Source organism: Monodon monoceros, unplaced genomic scaffold (assembly GCF_005190385.1).
Source record: "Monodon monoceros isolate NGI ecotype Baffin Bay Population unplaced genomic scaffold, NGI_Narwhal_1 Super_Scaffold_14, whole genome shotgun sequence".
Classification (NCBI taxonomy): domain Eukaryota; kingdom Metazoa; phylum Chordata; class Mammalia; order Artiodactyla; family Monodontidae; genus Monodon; species Monodon monoceros.
The window spans coordinates 65,232,633-65,253,233 of NW_021703770.1; the positions used below are offsets into that span (position 1 = coordinate 65,232,633).

General features: G+C 38.3%; 1 protein-coding gene across 1 annotated transcript in view; it reads left to right on the forward strand.

Annotated features, from left to right (window-relative positions):
* ARMC1 (armadillo repeat containing 1) overlaps positions 1-10,074 on the forward strand; it is a 34,956-nt gene extending 24,882 nt beyond the window's left edge. The window contains exons 5-7 of the mRNA XM_029223161.1: positions 6,843-6,959; positions 7,046-7,120; positions 7,893-10,074. Of these exons, the coding sequence (XP_029078994.1) occupies positions 6,843-6,959; positions 7,046-7,120; positions 7,893-8,084 (384 nt within the window). The 3' untranslated portion in view covers positions 8,085-10,074. The remainder of the gene's footprint in view (positions 1-6,842; positions 6,960-7,045; positions 7,121-7,892) is intronic.
* Positions 10,075-20,601: the final 10,527 nt, after the last annotated feature.

Consider the following 20,601-nt stretch of genomic DNA (forward strand, 5'->3'; position numbering starts at 1 on the left):
TGCTCCGCGGCATGTGGGATCTTCCCAGACCAGGGCTCGAACCCATGTCCCCTGCATTGGCAGGCAGATTCTTAACCACTGCGCCATCAGGGAAGCCCTTTTTTCTTGTTTCTTAAATGGAATATTAGGTAATTGGTTTGAGATTTTCTTCTACTTTAATGTAGTTATTATAGCTATAAATTCCCCTCTGAGCACTACTGTCTCTGCATACCATCAGATTTGGTATGTAGTTTTTCATTTCATTCATCAGAAAGTATTTTCTAATTTTTTTGGTGATTTCTTGTTTGACCCATTGGTTGTTTAGGAGTTTGTTGTTTAATTTCCATATATTCCTAAATTTCCCAAATTTTCTTCTGTTAACCGATTTCTGATCTCATTTCATATGCGTGATTTCAATCCTTTTACACTTGTTGGGGCTTGTCTTGTGGCCTAAAGGTCTATCCTGGCGAATGTTCCACGTGCACTTGAGAATGTATATACCTTTGGTTGGAGTGTTCTACAAGTGTCTGTTAGGTTTAGTTGGTTTACAGTGTTAAGTTGTCTTCTTCCTTGTTGACCTTCTGTCCAGCTGTTCTATCCATTTTTGAAAATCAGATGGGCTTCCATGGTGGCACAGGGGTTAAGAATCCTCCTGCCAATGCAGGGGACAAGGGTTCAACCCCTGGTCCGGGAAGATCCCACATGTTGCAGAGCAACTAAGCTCGTGTGCCACAACTACTGAGCCTGTGCTCTAGAGCCTGCGAGCCACAACTACTGAGCCTGTGTGCCACAACTACTGAAGCCTATGCGCCTAGAGCCTGTGCTCCGCAACAAGAGAAGCCACCACAATGAGAAGCGCGTGCACTGCAACTAAGAGCAGACTCCGCTCACCGCAACTAGAGAAAGCCCGCGCACAGCAATGAAGACCCCATGCAGCCAAATAATTAATTAATTAATTAATTATTTAAAAAGTCAGATGGATATTGAAGTCTCTAACTCTTTGAGTTTTGTGTATCTGGAAAAGTCCTTATTGTATTTTTCTTTTGAAAGATATTTTTATGTGTATAGAACTCTAGGTGACAGTTCATTTTCTTACCATACTTTATGAATATTGTCCCACTGTCTTCTCCCTTGTATTGTTTCTATTCAGAATTCTGTCATTCTTTTTTTTGTTCATCTATGTGTAATGTATCTTATTTTTTCCCTCTGCCTGTTTTAATAGTTTCTCTTTTATTATTGCTTTTGATCAGTTTGTTTATGATGTGCCTTGGTATCATTTTCTTCATGTTTATTCAGCTTCTTGGATCTCTGGGTTTATAGTTTGCAGCAAATTTGGGCAATTTTTTCCATTATTTTTTCAAGTACTTTTTCTGTCTTTCACGGATTCCTGTGACATATTCAACCATGTGAAGTTGTCCCATTGCTCACTGATACTCTGTTAATTTCATTTTCATTCTTTTTTTCTCTTTCATATTGGACGGTTTCTGTTGCTATATTTGCTAAATTTTTCTTCTACCGGTATTTACTTTGCTGTTAATTTTTTTCACCATAGACATTATTTTATTTATCTCTAGAAGTTTGATTTGAGCCTTTTTTATATCTCCTTAACAGTTTATACTGTGTCTACTTGAACATACAGAATATGGTTAGAATAACTGTTTAATGTCTTCGTCAACTAATTCAGTCATCTGTGTTATTTTTGAGTGTGTTTCTGTAGGTTGATTTTTCTAGTTATAGGTTGTATTTTCTTCTTTGCACACCTCAATTTTTGATTGGATGCCAGATACTACAAATTTTACATATTGGGATACAGCATGTATGTGTATGCAAAGCCTTTAAATATTCTTGAATTTTGTTCTGGATCAGTTAAGTTACTTGCAAACATTAGATGTTTTTGAGTCTTGCCTTTAAGCTCTGGTAGGCAGACTACAGCACCGTTTAACCTAGGGATAATTTTACTACACTACTGAGGCCATACTCTTCTGGATTCTCTGTCTGTGCCCTGTGTATATCAGTTTTCTCTGCTCTGGCTGATGGGGACAGGAAGTATTCCCAGCCCTGTGTGAGTACGCAGGATGGTTACTTCTATTCCTTTCCAGCCTGGTTGTTTCCTCACATTCGTGCACCCTTCATCGCTCAGCTGAAAACCAGAGGGGAACCCATTGCCGATCGCTGGTGTGTGTCTTCTCTTTGCGGGGCCCCCTTTGTGCAACTGTGTCCTCTCATGCTCTGTGCTATGAATTATAGTTGCCTTGACCTCCCTGAATTTTCAACTTTGTGTCCTCAACTTGGGGAGACTGCTGGTTCTGCTTGGCTTCCTGCTTTGTGAGTTGCAGCCTAAAAATTTTCCAGGCAATCCGCTGCTGTGCTGGTGAGCCTCACTTCATTTGCTTTCCTTCTCTCGGGGGCGTCTGCTTTCCAACACCTGGAAATCATTGTTTTATTCATTTTATTTTGTCTGTATTTTTAGTTGTTTAAGCCTTGAGGGTAAATCTGGTCCCTGTTACTCCATCTTGACTGGAATTGCAGGTCTCCCTGAAGTTATCTTGAGCAGTGATAAGTTATATACCTTCACATATTGAGGGGTAGCAACTGGTGGATTACCACTTATCTCTTTAGCTGTGCCAGGTAGGTTACATTGGATTATCCACAGCTTTTTCTAGTTGTGGTATTGGGGCACCTAGCCCTCAGGATTTAGGATTCAGTAAACAGGGGTTGGGGAAAACTTTTCATATGCATATCATCCATGACATTGCCAAATAAGTTAACAACTATCTTATCAAAACTGGGGCCATAAGATCCCCAAAAGTTTCTAGAAAGCAGGTTCTGGTAAATGTAAATTAATTGAATGAAAGACATTAAGATATATAAATTGTCACCAGTACCATTTGTTTAATGTTAATGAAAACAGTACAGTTCCTTTTTAAAGCTAGCAGAAACCAAATAATAAAACCCAACAAAGCTCACACACAAAAAAATATAGGCCACATAGGGGGCTTCCCTCATTGCACAGTGGTTAAGAATCCGCCTGCCAATGCAGGGGACACGGGTTCAAGCCCTGGTCTGGGAAGATCCCACGTGCCGCAGAGCAGCGAAGCCCGTGTGCCACAACTACTGAGCCTGCACTCTAGAGCCCGTGAGCCACAACTACTGAGCCTGCGCTCTGGAGCCTGTGAGCCACAACTACTGAAGCCCACATGCCTAGAGCCCGTGCTCTGCAACAAGAGAAGCCACCGCAATGAGAAGCCCGTGCACTGCAATGAAGAGTAGCCCCCGCAACTAGAGAAAGCCCGTGTGCAGCAACGAAGACCCAGTGCAGCCAAAAGTAAATAAATAAATAAATATATTTAAAAAAATATATATATATATAGGCCACTATATCTTAAAAATGTAATTGCTAAAATCCAAAAAAAAAAAAAAAGCAGGTTAACTGTGAAACTGTACTGTAATGTTTTGGTGGCATAACCTGGCACCTAGTATGTGCCAGGCACTATTTTAGGCACCAGGGATACAGCGGTGACCAAAATAAGCAAAAGTTCTCATAAATCCTATGTTTGACTTCATTAAACTAATCTCATAGTTGGAGGAGACCGTCAACAAGACAAGTTTTATAGTATAGTAGAAGTGGTAAGTTCCATGGACAGAAATAAAGGGAAGGTAGCTAGGGATCGCTAAGGGGTGGGATGGTGGATTATAGTTTTAAATAGGATGGTTTAAAAATCCTCTTGGAGAAACTGACATTTAGCCAAAACTTAGGAGTGACCCAGTGGTTATCTGTGGAAGAGTGCATGTTCCCAAGAAAGGGAGCCATGAATGTCAAGCCTTCACACATAGACAACTAAGAAGATACCTAAGAGTAATAAAAGGATGTGGAAGAAATTGCTTTAGGAAAGAGCTCTAGTTTAACAGTAAAGTTTTTGCTTTGTCAAATGTATTCTTAAAACGTAAAAACAAGTAGGAAAATATTTGTAATGAATAATTGACATCAGGTTAGTGGCCTTATTACCGTGTGTAAAATAGGTAGCTAGTGGGAACCTGCTGCATAGCACAGGGAGCTCAGCTCGGTGCTCTGTGATCACTTAGATGGGTGGGATGGGGGGAGAGGGTGGGAGGGAGGTCCAAGAGGGAGGGGATATATGTATACATAGAGCTGATTCACTTCATTGTACAGCAGAAACTAATACAACATTGTAAAGCAGCTATACTCCAATTAAAAAGAATAAAAATTTAAAATATATATTAAAAAAATCAACAAAAGAAAATCCAACAGGAAAATGGGAAATTCCTGGAAGAGATGTAATTTCCAGTAAATAGTAACAGCTAACATTTATTGCAGTACTTGCAGGTACCTTTCTGGTGTGTTAACTCATTTATTTTTCTTAAAAGTATAAGGTCTACTTATAGTCCCAGTTTACAGATGAGGAGACAGAAGCACACCAAATTTAAATAGCTTCCTGGTGTAGTAGAAGTGGTAAGTGAAGGACATGGGATTTGAATCTAGGCAGTGTGGGTCTAGCTGCAGAACCTCGCTCTTAACTGCTGCTTTGGACAGCTACGCAGGGAAACGTGTCTACTGTCACTAGTAATGAAAGCAGTGTACATTATTTTAGTGTACGTATCAAGGCTTTTAGAAAGATATTCCTGATTTTGGATTGTCACAAGCATTTTTCCCTTTGCTTTATTTCCTCAGCTGCAAATCATGCTACTATGGAGTCTTTAGAAATTGGAGAGAGGCTACTATCTACATCTTTCGAATTGATACACATACACTCTCTCTCCCCCTCCCCCTCTTCCTCCCTCCCTCCCCCTCCCCCTCCCTCTTCCTTCCTCTCCCTCCCCTCCCCTTCTCCCTCTCTTCTCTCCCCCCGCCCCGCCCCTTCTCCTAGCAATTGGCAGGCAGTTAACTTTGACCCGTCTACCTCCTTGCCCAATTCTTAATTTTATCTGCTTAGGATTCTTAAAACCTGATCTTGACCTTCTATCCCTATCAAGAAGTTAGTCATCCTTCGTAGCTAATTCTTGATCCTCTTTGCTCTGTTGAAGATCTCATGTTTACATCTTGGAATTGGACACCCCACCTTTACCTGTTGCAGATGTGTTAATTTGTGTTAAAATAAAGATGAATTGGCATCATGAGTCTGGTTTTTCACTGTCACACATAGTTGGAATTTAATGTCAGACTCTTGTGATAAACCAGGAAAGTTGCTTAACGTTTATATTTTTTGGTTTCCTCACATTTAAAATAAGGAAACAGATTAGACTAGTAGTATCCTAACTTTCATGTTGTATATGCTATGTAAACTTCCGTTCACTGTTAAGTTTACCTGGTGTTGAATATGTGGAAGAGATAAACATGGACCTTTTGGGCACTAAGCCACCAAAGGCGCTTTGCAGAAGGGACAGTGCAGTACATGAGCCCCGTGCGCTGCCATGCACCACTGTATGCGAGACCCTTGCCTGAATAGTGTTGAAACGCAGAAGTGGAAAAATAGTTTAAATAGGAGATAAACAATGATGTGAGTTGTTTTGAAGGATGTGGGAATAAGTTTGAAGACTGATTTTATTCAGTAGAAAAGAATGAATCAGGTAATTGAAGGCAGTGCTTCCTAGGCTATGACCCAGAGACTTGGTGTCATTTGCTGATTCCTGTCCCCTCAGAAGTACTGAATCGGAGTCTGGTCTCAATACAGAAACAGGATAATTTAGAGATGTTGATTTGATGTATGGGTTGGAGGAGGAGGGAGGGATGGGGAGAACCGTAGTTACTTTTTAATTCATTTTCTCTCTGGATCTTGTGTTTAAGATGACCACTTGTTATCCACGTGGATGTGTTTGTAGACAAATGAAAATAAAATCGTATTGGAAGTAGACTTCTGTGCTTCTACATGGTAGTGATGGTTGAAGTGATCTGAATAGTCTACTGAGGGATGAAGGAGAAAGAAAATCACTTAGTTTTAGCACTGGACCTTGGAGATAAAATGAGACAGAGATGAAATGCTCAGTGACGTAAGCAGAACACCAGCGTAGTGTATAATTAAGAAGTCAAAGGAGCATTGAAGGGAGCATGTTATATTGTGTTGTCAAGAGGGAAATGAGAACCAAAAAGTGGATATTGACAACCCTTGAGAATGCAGCGGTAACCACCGAGAATGCCATGAATGAGGGATGCCGTGATGTAAATACCAAGTGATTTAAAAAATAGTGACTCATACACTGAATGCTCACTAATTCTAACTTCAGTCTGTTAGCATCTATCCCTGGAGGTTTTTAAGCTAGAGCAGGGTAAACCCTTTCTTTACAGGGCTTTACAGGGCTGGATAGTAAACACTTCAGGTTTTGCAGGCATATGGTCTCTGTTATGACTACTAACTCTGCTAGAGGGTGAAACTAGACTTGGACAATATGTAAACAGATAGGTGTGGGTGTTTCCAATAAAACTTTATTAACAAAAACAGCTGTTGGAGCGTAGTTTGCCCACCCTTGAGCTTGAGGAAACTCTGCTTTTCAGCATGTTTTCTGTATTATTCTTCCATTCTGTTTGGTTTAAGATTTAAATTAACATTGGCAAATTTATTTCTGATTAAAATGATTAAAATTAAATATTAGTAATGAAGCTTGAAAAAAATCTAGCAGGAATTACTATTTTGTTGGATCTTATAAATTTTCATAAACTTGACTAAGCACCACCCTTTCTGTGCCCTCAAATATGTGATTGTAGAATTGAAATAGGGACATTAGCTTTCCCTTGCCCTGTGTTCCCTCCTTCACCCCAAATATAAAGACTAGTTCAGTGTTGTTTGATTTGATTTATATTCCCTTATTATTTTGCTAGTTTTAATAACAATTTGCTTTTACTTTTTCAGTCTCGGAGAAACCTGTGTGAAGAAGCTTTGTTAAAAATTAAAGGCGTTATTAGCTTTACTTTTCAAATGGCTGTTCAAAGATGTGTGGTGCGAATCCGTTCGGATCTGAAAGCAGAGGTTGGTATTTTAAATGGCTGAATATGCTTGAGGTTACGGGTAAACACATCCGTGTTCAAAACTGTTGTCTTTCTATCCTGGCCTAGGCTCTGGCATCAGCGATAGCGTCAACCAAGGTTATGAAGGCTCAGCAAGTCGTGAAAAGCGAAAGTGGAGAAGAGGTAAAAGCTCGATTTAGTTTGCTTCATGCTTGACTCCCTCTTGATTATCCCTTGTGGCCAGCAGATTGCTAGTATTTCTAGACTAATAGCTGCTGAGTATATAGCGATGTGGCTGAGTCAGATTATCCTAATGTTTCTTGGTTAACAGTTAACACTTTTAGAAATACAGAGAGATCTTTGGTGGATTTCAGAATCTCTCAGACTCTGTTCTTGATGTCAGTGGAGATGTCTTGCTGATTTTATTTGGAAATAAAGGATATGTGGTTTCCTTGCATTGGTTTTTAAATACTTTCTAACCCTTAATTGGTTTTGCCAGTCCAAAAATAAAGATCCAGTCCCATCGTTGGGCAGGTATATATAGTGATAATCTCTGCATCTTGCTACTCTTTCCACTGGCTTTGTGATAGGGAAGAGGAATCTGTATGGCTTTAGCTCATTTGAGTTTCCACAGAAAGGAGGTTCATTGGCCCTTCAGGGCCCCATAGCAGCCGGTTGCTTGTTTTTGTCCTCTTTAAATAGAGGTTGAACATTTATTCCTGGAGCCTCAGGAGAAAAGCATCAGAATTTTCACGTCTACTTCTTCCTTCTGTGCTTACACAGTGCTCAACAATTGGGCCTACCTTCATAGAAGAGGATACTTTTTAAAGGAATATAACCTCTCAGAATAAATATGGTGATGAGAATGAGAAATAAAGTTGACTTTTAACGTTTGACATGTACCTATATCAATTAGGTTGACTTTGTAACAACTCTAACGTGCTCTCTGCATCAGATGCTGGTCCCGTTCCAAGACACGCCTGTGGAAGTAGAACAGAACACAGAGCTGCCCGACTACCTGCCTGAGGACGAGAGTCCCACAAAGGAGCAGGACAAAGCAGTGTCCCGGGTGGGCTCACACCCAGAGGGTGGAGCTAGCTGGCTGAGCACAGCTGCAAACTTTTTATCCAGATCGTTTTACTGGTGACTTCAGTTTGGGGCTCAAGGACTGTGTAAACGAACAAGGGGCCAGTTTTCCATTGTTGTGGTGAACTGTCAAGTGCAATTTGCAATAAGTTATCATGAAAAGTTTCTAGATTACATGATTAAGAATGCTGCATTTTACATTTTACTGGACATTTTACCCCACTAAGTGGTAAAAAGGACAGGCTACAGGTGGAATTGCTTTGTTTATGAAGGTGTTTTGGTTTTGTTTTCCTTTGTTTAAATTGCCTCACTTTTTAAAAAACATGGGTCCACCGTTAAACCAAACATGTATTTGTGCAGCTTTACATTTTATTTTACACAAAGCACGTGATTAGGAAAACTTGTTTTCTCAAGCCTCAGGACCTATCTGAAGAGAAGTTGTTTTTTTTTTTTTTTAGCTCAAGTTGTGCATGAATTACTGAACACTTTGCCTTTTCTCATGAAAGATACTTGCTTTGGTACTCTTTCTTTCTCATGAAAAGATACTTACTTTGAAAGCATTTCTCATAATTCCCCTTTTGTGCCTTTTTTATTTTGCCAACCATGTTTATAGAAAGGACGTCACTAGTGACATTTTGTGAATTAAAACATATTCATTGCAACGTAACAGACCCCTAAAAATACAACTCTACAAAAACTTGGCAGTCTTAGTTGTTATAATTTTTAAAAGATTAACACAAAATCAGTCGAGAAGGAAACATGTATATCAGCAAAGTGTTATTGGAGACCATTTGAATGTGACCAAATGTGGTTCTAGTTGACTGCTGTTCAGTTTGGTTTATATCAGCTCTTGAGAATTATGTCCACCCTAATATTGGGAGTGACTGTAAATGGTCTCTAGGCCTTACTTTGTGATTACACACTATCCCCTGCTAAGAAGAAGAAAAAAAGTAGTAAAGAACTGACAAACTTGAAAAAAGAAAACAAAAATGGAACGCCTATAATGCCATAGTGCTATTTGGTAGAGTCTAACCTTAAAACATGAATTACTTGGCAGAAGCCTATTCAGTAGGTGTTTCTTTGTATTGCTTTTTGTGAATTTATTATGAACATGCAGTCATATTGAATGAAAAGAAAAAAGACTCAAATTATTGCTTATAAAGAAAGCAAGCCAGCATTTGTCCATCCACTTAAACTTTCTGCCAGAAAAAAACGACTTCAGCAAAGGTAAGATAAATAAATATAAATATATATACATATATATTTTTGGTATAGATTTAAGAGCTAATTACATATATGTAATGCTTTATAAAATTTCTGAAATATTTGGCAACAAAAAATTTTCTTTTGGAAATCCAACTAACTCCAGATAAAGTTTAATGCTAATATGATTAAAAACTAATAGGAGGAAATCGAAAACTTTTTTCGTCAACATGTAGAGCTGCTATTTAACTCCTTGGAGAATGTGAAGTGAAAATTGGACCCTGGAGGGTTTCCTTGCATTTTCATTGCTTCTCTTTTAGAGAAAACTAAAAGCATCCAGTGTCACTGGATAAGAATTATTGTAAAATAGTTCGCCAACCAGAATCTTGAGTTCAAGAACATTGTGACCTTACAGAGGGAGGGGTGTTGAGGGTATGGAGAGTAATATTTTTTCACCTGGGCTCTGACTCAGGTGATGCGCACAACTGAAAATATAAGCTTTCAGGGCATGTATTGCTTTAAATGCATAGTACAACTTGCTGCCAGACCGGATGTGTTGAAAAAAACAAAACAAAACAAAACCACCTCCTTTCTATAGCCATTGAAACAAAGTTTACTGTTCTAACAGGTTTGTATTTTATTTTGCATTGCCACACATCTGCTTATTTAAAAAACGACATCCTTTTGATAGTAATTGTTCAGCACAAGTAGGTATCACAGCTTGATGTTTGTGTGTGCTAGTTCTCAGTGTTCTTTGACTCCAGGTCTTAGATATAGAGCAGTTAAGGCAACTGTAACAGCATTCTTTGAAATATATTGTAAAATAACAAAAGGTAACATAATTAAAATTGAATGGATATTGCATTTTTGTGGTATGAGCATTACTGATTTCGCTAAAGCCTGTTTGTATCCACACTGCCTGGCACCTTCTCCTCACTCCCTGCAAGTGTGTTATCCGACTAATTCCCGGGCATCTTCCATTCATCTCCTTCCCAGCACCACACCTGCTTCTTCCTGGGTTTGGATCAGTGCCCCTGTACATATATGCATTGTAGTGTTTATTGCATTAGATTAAAATTATATTTACCAGTGTCTGTGCCCTACTTAGCTCTTTGAGAACCGAGAAAGTCTGTAGTAGTACCTGGCTAGTATTTAATGCTCAAATATTTTTTTAAGAGAATGAACAAACAATTTTTTTTTTTAATCAGTAAAAAATAAATGGAGGGTACTATTTAACTCGTTGGGCAAATAGGAAAAATGTCAGGCTGTATTTTTTTTCTTTTCTGGTATGTTTATTTCTGGCTGATTAATGCTAGGCAAATTCCCCCATTTATTTTGTCATTTGGTTTTTATTTTTTCAAAAAGCAGGAGAAAGGGGTATAATGCTCCATTGGATGAAGTTAAAATTAACTTATAATATCCTGATTCTTATAGAATTATTTTAGGAGAATATTACATATATATAGTACTGGTACAAGTATAAGATGGAATTATTGTTACTGGAAGTTTGAAATGATTCTCTTCTTGTCTTTGATTCTCAAGCAAGACACTGTGCCTTTCTAGTCACACTTTATGTGACTCATCTTTCTGTATCCAGTCAGGGATTCCTTCTTTGAGGCTAAGTCCTCAGCTATTTGATTTTTGTCTAAATGTTGACCCTTGAAGAACTCATCTCTTGTCTTCATTTACCTCTGTGCAGATACCTTCTAAATCTCCATTTACTGTCATCTTTGAGCGTTCCCCTCTCCTTTGCTGTATCTGTCAAGTGTAAAGTCTGTGAATTTTTATTTCTCTTAGAACTGAGGTCATGCAATAAATTTCACAAAAACTAATTCTGTGCCAGGCATTGTGCTAAGTGCTTTACAGATATTTGTTCATTTAATCCTTAACAACTGTGAGGTAGGTACTGTTACGTCTCCATTTTATAGATGGGGGAAAATGAGACAGAAGTTAAGTAACTCATTAGTCCCAGGTCGCAGAACTAATAAGTGGTGAAGCCAGGACTAGACTGCGTGGCCTGGCCTAGTTCCCGGCCTCCGCCTCTCATGGGCAGCCTACATCCTGGGTCCCCTGCTGAGCCCTCCCGTCTCCCACCACCAGCGTTCCAGTCCAGTGACTTCACCCGGGTGTCTGTTAGCAATCCAGAACTCTGTCTGGAGGCCAGAAGAGGTAGGTACGTGAAAGAAGTGAGTCTGTTTAGGCCACAACGTAGGAAAACACACGGAGAGCGCCCAGCCTGTCTAAAGAGGGAAACCACGTCTTCCTCACGTGGATTGTGGGCTTTTAACAATCAGAGCTTCTGGACTTGGTTGCTTTTCCAGACCCTTAAAACACTACCTGAGCCACAAGAAACATGCCTGTGGCCAGAAATTGGCTACTTTTACTTGTAGAGTAGCCACATTCTGATGTGTCAAATTAATCTTAACAGTACCTTTGTCGTTTTTCTGCTTTAATGTCAACAAAGGCCTATGGATTAGTTTGCACTGCTTTGTCCAGCACCAAAAATGCCATGAGAGCTTAGCCCCCAACCTAATCTTTCATACGTTCTGCAGCATTACCACAGCCTTTCTATATGTGAGGCACAGTTGTATATCTCGTTTCAAAAACAGTCTTTTTTAGAAATATGAAATGGAGACCTAGAATTTTAATCAGTGCAATAAAGTTTGTAAAACTCTTAAAAAGTCTGCTTTATTTAGGCTTGCCTGTGTATTATAACCTAAATATTCTGTATTCAGCCTGCTCTCTAGATTTGCTCATATTCTTTCTTATCTAGAATTTCCTCCTTTACACTCTCTTTTAAAACATTTTCTTATGAAAATTATAGAAATGCATAAAGAAGATGCAAGTCATCTGTCCATCCTACAAATGGACAATATTGATAACTGAATGTTTTGATTTATTTTGTTTCGATTGGTAGGAAGTATACACTTTGAATTTTTTAACATGTTCAAGATAGGCATCCAGTGATGGGTGACTCTTCCTTTGAACCTTAGTCACCTGGTTCCCCTCACCAGGGACAGCCATTGCTACTAAGTTTGTGTGCCCATCAAGGATAGTCTATAAATTTACCAACTTTTTCATGTTTTTGTCCCACACAAGTAAGATAACGCCCTGCACCCTACTTTTTTCACTTAAAGTGTATCTTAGAAATTACTCTAGATCCCTGTATAAAGTAGCTTCCTTCTTTCACAGCTTCACATTGTTAACATTCTAATGTTCCACTGTTTATTTAACCAGTGTTTTGATTATAATCCTTTGCTTCTACAAATGTTGCTACTTAAGTATATCTGTAGAATGGATTCCTAGATGTAGAATTGCTACGTCAAAGGCTGTGAGGGCTTTTAATTTAGATAGTTCCTGCTTCCTCAGAAATTATTCCAGTTTCCTCTCTCACCAGCAGGTTATGAGGTTTCCTGCTTTCCTTCATTCTCTCCAAATGTGTTATCTCATATTTAGCCCTTCGTGGTCTAAAAAAATGGATCTCTTATGATTGAGAGTGAGCTTTTTATGTATCTAAGAGCTGTTTATTTTTTTCTGTGAGTTGTCTCTGTCCTTTTTCATTTTTTGGTAGGGGGAGAAGGATTTGGTTTTTCTTACTGGACTTACAGAAGTTCTTTAACACGTTAAAGAGATATGCCCATTTCTTTAATAAAAATATTTGCAACTTGCACACTGTACAGAGTATTTCCCACTGCTTTTTATTCAAATCCATTACACCCCTGTGGTCATTTTTCACCCCATGATTCATTCTTTCTCTTAACTGCTATGGTACTTACTTAGGTTTGGGACCTGTCATTTATGGTCCGTTACTTTCCATAGGTATATTACTTCTTATTGAGATCAAGATCTGTAAGGGGAGGGAGTATTTCTTAGGTTTTCTTAGTGTTTGCCACACTATGGAGTGTAATACTGTGTGTGCCAAACATCTGGGGAGTGTTTACGAATGAGTTATTATGGTAAATTAACAATGATGGTAGTATTTCCATGTCGAGGGGGTTGGGTATTTGGTATTTTGAGTCTTCTCTTGTTTGGATTAATTACTGTACTTCTGGTTTACTGCCACCTGCTTCTTAGTAACATTTAACATTACTTGAGCGTTAACTACATTCCAGGCCATGTACTGGGGCTTTTACTTGTGTAATCTCCTTTAATCATCCCAACGGTCCAGTGAGCTGGGATTTTAGTACTCATTTTACAGAGGAAACTGAAGGTTGAAAATAACTGGAGTTAAATATAACAAATAAGTGTCAGGTTTGGGGTTTTTTTTGTTTTTTGTTTTGTTTTGTTTTTGGCTACGCTGCGTGTCATGCAGGATCTTAATTCCCCGACCAGGGATTGAACCCATGCCCCCTGCAGTGGAAGCATGGAGTCTTAACCATTGTACTGCCAGGGAAGTCCCCAGGTTTGAGATTTAAATCTCAGAGGTCCTCTTAGTGACCAAATAGTTGCCAAAATAATTATATATTTTTATTTTCTACTCTCCTGTCTTTAAGCCTTTAGTGACTTTTATTGTGTCAAATCTAAATTATTATTATGTTCTCAATATTCTCTGTAACCTGTCCTGCTCTTCTAATTGATCTGACATTCTTATTTTTAGTTGAATTGACATCTTTAGTCTTCAGTAAATGCATTCTTTTCTCAAATGACCAAATTCTATCTATTCTTCAAGGCTATTCCACAGAGGCTTCTCTGCCCACTTGGGCTGTTGCCAATCTTTCCTAACCATTTAAACTCTTTGAGCGCTTACCTGGTCTGCTGTACCCTTGACCACTTAGTTGTGTCTTTTGTCTCTTCATTCCTAAGCGTGTTTATTTCGTAAGTTACAACAGCATAGGTCACTTTCAAAGCTGTGCTTCCTCTTGCCCTGCCCCCTTCTTATCAAGCCCACCTTGAAGCCTAGCTCCAAGCCTCCTCATTACTGATGGCTTCGGGACTAGCCTGTTTCCCGAGGTTCTTTTCTAATCTATTCTCTTCCGATAAGGACTTTAATGTGAAAATATGAGTTGCGTAAGTATCCATTTTCTCACGTTTAAATATTCCAGGTGGAAGGATAGTTTATTAGGACACAGATATTTCAGATATCCAGGTACATTTTCAGAAGAAAAAGTAATCTTGTGATTGGTGGGAAAAAAGGGAAAATTTTAGCTTAAGATAAATGCACTAGAAGATTGGTAGGTAAGAAATGGAAAAAGGCAATACATGGAAAATCAGTCACCCTGACCTTACCAATGAATGAAAAAATAGAGTGAAAGGCCTAAGGCAGACTGAAAGAGTTGAGCTAGAAGGCAGGGCTCCGTTTTAGGAGATAACGTTTTAAGGGAAAAAGAATCATTACCTCTCCATGTAGAAACTCAGAGAAAAAGTGTACTGCTTTAAGGAAATTCGTATGTAAAAATAAAGCTTTGTAAAACTTTCTTTACATGGGCATTTATACTTTTAGTTTTGATTTTATTGATTTTTTTAATGTATCAAGTTCTTCCGGGCAATATAAGGTCTTTTTTAAAAAAAATTAGATTCACATGACGCACATGGAATTAAAGCAAGATGTACCTAGTGAGAAGAAATCCAAGTGTTTCCGGTCCCACTGAGAGTTAAATTCGGTAAAAAACGAGTGTTTTTTACTGAAGGACGATAAACAATGTGTAAAGACTTCGGGATGAAGATACTTATGGTGCCTGGTATTAAGGACTACTAGTAAGTTATTTTATTTAACTTCTTGTGGGAATGTATGTAGTAAAACTCTCGGGGATGACAATCTACAGGGATTTTTTCTCACTCTGATTGGATAGTAAGTAGCAAGTGTAGGCTGGTAGGAGGAGTTAAAGAAAAATGTATTCTAAATTAAGATCCTGATCACTGAGCTATTAGTTATGATACAGGATGGGAGAGCAGATACACTTTCTTCCTTCATTATACCATTTCTTAGTGTTGTCATAGCAATATAGGCCAAGCAGATGGTTTGTCACCTCCATAACTTATGTTAGAAATGTAAGTTTAATACTAGGAAAAAGAAGATACTTTCCTTACTCTGGTTGGTGAAGCTCAATGGAGACAAAGTGATGGAGAAATGCCAACGATTACCAACTCATGCTGACACTTAAGGGTATGTTTCAGTTAGGTCATTAAAGTTAGTTATTAAACATTTGAAAACCTATATTGTCCTGGTCATGGTGCTGATGGATGGAGTTATATAGACATGGTTCTTTGTGGGGTTCATGGTCTAGTGGGAAGGAAGGAAGATCATGGAACAGCTCATTACAAATATGATGTACCTGGAAGTAGTACAGGAGGTTCGGGAGACCTGATGTTGTCTGGGAAGGGGGATGGAGGAGTCAAGATAGGCTTCTTGGAGAAATTAAAGTTTAAGCCAGAACTTGTGTGATGAGCAGGCATTCATTGGCCAAGTGGGACAAGGAGAGCATTCCAGGCAAAAGGAACAGCTTTGTGAAGGCTAAGTAAGAGTAAGGCTGATGTGTTGAGTCCAAGATGAGACGGAAATGTTGGTGGAGGCCAGATAAAACAAGACTTTGTAGGCCCTTTTAGTCCCTGAAATTTTGTTTCCTCTACTAATGCAAATAGTTCAATTGCTATTAAGTATTTGTACATTAATAAACTAATAATAACCACCATTTATTATACTTCACAGTTGCTAATTGCTCTTGTTTAGTATTCATTTGATCTCAATACTTCTATGAGGTCTGTTAATTTAAAAAAAGTGGATTTGGGATTTCCCCAGTGGTCCAGTGGCTAAGACTTCGCTCTCCCAATGCAGGGGGCCCTGGTTCAACCCCTGGTCAGGGAACTAGAGCTCATATGCCGTAACTAAGAGTTTGCATGCCCACAACTAAGATCCCGAATGCGGCAACAAAGATCCCTCATGCGGAAGGAAGGAAGGGAGGGAGGGAGGGAGGGAGGGAGGGAGGAAGGAACGAACGAACGAACGAACGAAGGAAGGAAAGGAAGGAAAGAAGGAAAGAAAGACTGAAACATGGGTTTGGTAATTGGTTATTTGCCCAAGAGATTACTTAGGCTACCATGTGGAGAATGGGCCTGAGAGAAGAATGGATTGGAGGATACCACATTATAAGGCTATTACCATACTTGCAATGCAGGGACAATGGTGGCTTGGACTTGGTAAGAAGCAGTGGGCATGGAGAGAGGTGTCACGTTTGAGAGTTTTTTTAATGCATTTTCAGAGAAGGACATGGTGATTTGTTGTGAGGGGAGACCCCCAGGATCCTTAGCAGCTGCACTGATGGGCTTGTTGGACACTGAGCTAGGGGACACTAGAAGAATAGGATTGTGGGCGAGGGTGTTGATGAGGGATCTAGGTACGCGTGCTTTAAATGGGAGAGGCTGAGATGTTTAGATGTTAGTGGGATGGATCCTAGAGAGAGAAGATATAGAAAAGAGACATTTAATGTGGAATGAGGTTCAGAAGCGAGTGTAGTCCAGAGGAGGGCTGGAAGGACTGGTCTTTGACAGTTGAACTCTGGATCCTTCTCTAAGGCTGAACAGAGACTTGCTGGATTGGCCAGTTAGGAATTTTCCTATATTACTCTTATTAAATTCCTAGTGGACTAAGGAGACAAGTTGAATTAGTTTTATCTTAAGCATATTTAAAATTAACCAGAATGAGAATGTGCTCAGTCTCAATACTCCAGTCACTCATATTTTTTATATTAGCGTGGATGAGTTTATTTCCATGAAAGACCATCAGACTCCTAGATTACGATCTGCTTTCTCTGATCCTTGCATCTAGTTCAGTGGGTCTCAACCCTATTGCACATTAGGATTATTTGCCTGCTTTTAATAAATAACATTGTACCCACTCAAGACACTTGAACCAGTCTCTGGGGACGGGGCAAGGGCATGGGTATTTTTTAACAGCTTTGGGATGATGCTAATATACAGCCAAGGTTGAAAACCATGAATTAGTCCTTGTACTTCTAAGATCTAAAGGTCTTGTGAGAGATGTTACTTTTTGCTCAGTTCAGGAAAGCCCCTTTCCTCCAACCAACTGGTTTCAGAAACTGCTCAAATTGAAATTCAGAGCAAAAGCTTATGTACAAAACCTTTGATGTTTAGTTGAATATCTTTACTGTTTTATTAGTTACTCAGCTTTTGTATGATTTTTAGTGTATTCATTTTGCCCTTGGGCTTATTTCTGAAGTGTTTCCCAGTATAAATGTCAGGGTACCCTAAACAGCATCCAGCAGGGTACCACCTATTGGATAGCAGATATTCTTTACAGATTTGAAGTTTCTCTTTTTTTTTTTTTTTAACATCTTTATTGGGGTATAATTGCTTTACAATGGTGTGTTAGTTTCTGGATTTGAAGTTTCTTAACCTTGAAATTCTTTTTTATTTCAGCCCCCAATAGTATTACCTGTTTTAAAATATTTCGACAGCACATATACCCACAAATGTTCGGATTCTCCAGATATCCAGAATCTAGGTCGTGATCCAAGTAAAAATATATTAAAAGGGCAAGAATATAATTCAAAAATTTCTCAAGGCACTGCTGGGGAGAAAGTTTAAATTTAATCAATTGAATACTTAAAACGGACATAAACATTTTAGAGCTAGCAGCTATTCAAAAGCATAAATGTTTTAGGATGAAGAAGCCTTTGATAGTTGTAATAAGCTTGAATTGTTATTTGGTATATGTTATAAATTACAGCTTCTACTATTACATAAACATGGAATTATGTTGGTTGGTGAGGCTTGGTTATGGGTGTCACACATTTCCTGTATATTTATAAATTCTCCAAATTAAAAAATACTAATTCACAACTGTAGAAGCAAAACTGTCATCAGTAGAAAGGCAGCTATCTTACATGACTTTTTAGCAAGTTATGGCTGTTAGTTTTCTTCACCTGTTTCAAAGGAACGCATAGTATATTTTTATAAGTGTTTGTGTTCATGTCATCAGTACTTACCATAGAGGAATGGTAATGACTATTTAATTTCAGTTGTCTACATTTTCAAAACAATGAAGACATATGAAGACTATAAAATAGAAATAGCAACCATTCAAAATAGTTGAACGTTTATTGTATCATTTGCTCTACAGCAGCAATCTCATTATTAAAGTAAATATAGCCAGTTTATGTGCATATGTAGATACAGGGATCTATAATGCACATTATGATTTATAACTATCAAGTACACAAATGTAATGGATATTTTGGTTTATTTTCAATACAAAGATTCTGTGCCTGTGTGCTCTCTCAGGAGTGGTTGCAATTTCAGCTGAAGATTTGAAAGTTTTCTTATGAAATTTTACCTCCACCTCTTTTGCAGATGAACTATTCAAGAAAAAGGATGAAAGCAGATTGATTCTCTACCTACTTTTTAGATTTCAGATTCACATGTGTTTTAACAGTTGCCTCCATGCAGTCTTACAGTGAAGGCTTTCTGGTTTGTAGTTCTTATAAATAATTGTGCAAGGGCTCTGCAGTGTAATATATTTGTGATATGTACAGGCATAACAATTTTCCAAAAGTATGTCTAAAACTAACATATAAATGTCCTCTATAAAATCAGTAATATTTGACTTAGTAATTTATTAAATCTGAATTTTTTTAAAGAAAAATTTTGAAATATGTGAAAATTATAGAGGTAGCCTGATTTTCCATTATATTTTATTCTTTCAAGTTAAAAAGAGGTCCAGGTCCTGTGTGATGATTGGGGGTGGGGTGGAAGAGAGAAAAGTATTCCCGAGTTTCGAGTTCTGACTCAGAACCCTTCTGTAACTTAAATGAACACAATTATCTACTAGCATAAGCGATATTCGTTATTCCTAATCAATATCATAGGGATGTATTACTCCAAAACTAAACCCAGCTCAGTAGTAAAATCAGCAAGTCAAATTATACGTTAGTATAGAAAAATTTCCCAGCTACATCTTACATTGAATATATCTAGTCTCCTAGAAACCTCTTCCAAAGAACTAGCTATCTTTGTCAACTTTGTCCAGGTCTGCTATAATATCTATCACAGTGGTTCTTTTTTTTTTTTTTTAAGAAGATGTTGGGGGTAGGAGTTTATTAATTAATTAATTTATTTTTGTTGTGTTGGGTCTTCGTTTCTGTGCGAGGGCTTTCTCTAGTTGTGGCAAGCGGGGGCCAGTATTCATCGCGGTGCGCGGGCCTCTCACTATCGCGGCCTCTCTTTTTGCGGAGCACAGGCTCCGGACACGCAGGCTCAGTGGCCATGGCTCACGGGCCTAGTTGCTCCGCGGCATGTGGGATCCTCCCAGACCAGGGCTCGAACCCATGTCCCCTGCATTAGCAGGCAGATTCTCAACCACTGCGCCACCAAGGAAGCCCGTATCACAGTGGTTCTTGAAGGGGATCAGGAGAGTGGTATAGGGTTTTCACAATGTCTGGGGGCACGTTTACTAAGGTTCATGCCCACCCTTTGTTATGGTCATAGTAATGGAACGAACTATTGGGACTTAGTGTGCTGGGGCCGGGATGCTAAATGTCCTCCAGTGCTCAGGAAAGTCCCAAGTGTTGAGGATCTTCAATGCAAGTAGAGATGCAGGTAATAAATATATTGAGTGTGTGTAGGTAATAATACCATAACTTTACTGATTAATAAAATATTATGTAAATTTAGATCAGATATTTTACATTTTATCTGGGTATAAATGAGTAGCAGTTTCAGATTTTGAAACAAATTGGGACAGAAGATTTTTTTGTGTTATGTATGTTCATTAAATCTCAAAGGAAAATTATGGTAGCCTTTAGGGGATTGTGAAGTCCTAAATCACTAATGGGGAGATGTTTCTTTAATCATTGACAGATGCTATAATGCAATGTGGCTTGGTCAATTTAAAAAATCTCCACTCATAAACACTAAATGTAGGAAACAATTACATTTTACTAAACTGAGTCAAACAAATAATGATGTATGAGTAACTATACTTAATTCCTTACATTAATTTTATATTCACACATTAAACTATCCATTTTTCTAATGAATCTAAACTTCTTAAGCTACAACTATATTTGTGATTCTTTATGCAGATTGTTTATTCGATCTTTTTGCTTTAGTTAGATGAATAATATGCTAAGGGAAAGGCGATTTTACCAGGAGCCTTTTAAACTTTTGTTATCCTATTTCAGCAAGATAGGTATAGATGGCATTCCTAGTTTTCCCTGTTACACACGTTGCTAAAACTGTAAAATTTTTATTTCCTGGGCTGCTACTTATCCTATTCTGGACTTACACATTCAACAATTAAAATAATTCTGTACTATTTTAAATACTTTTCATGTTCCTGTAATGATTATGCCAAAGTTAGCCATCGATTTACTTATCAAGAAACCTACCAAGTCAGCTTCCTGGAATCAGAAGAGACCTGG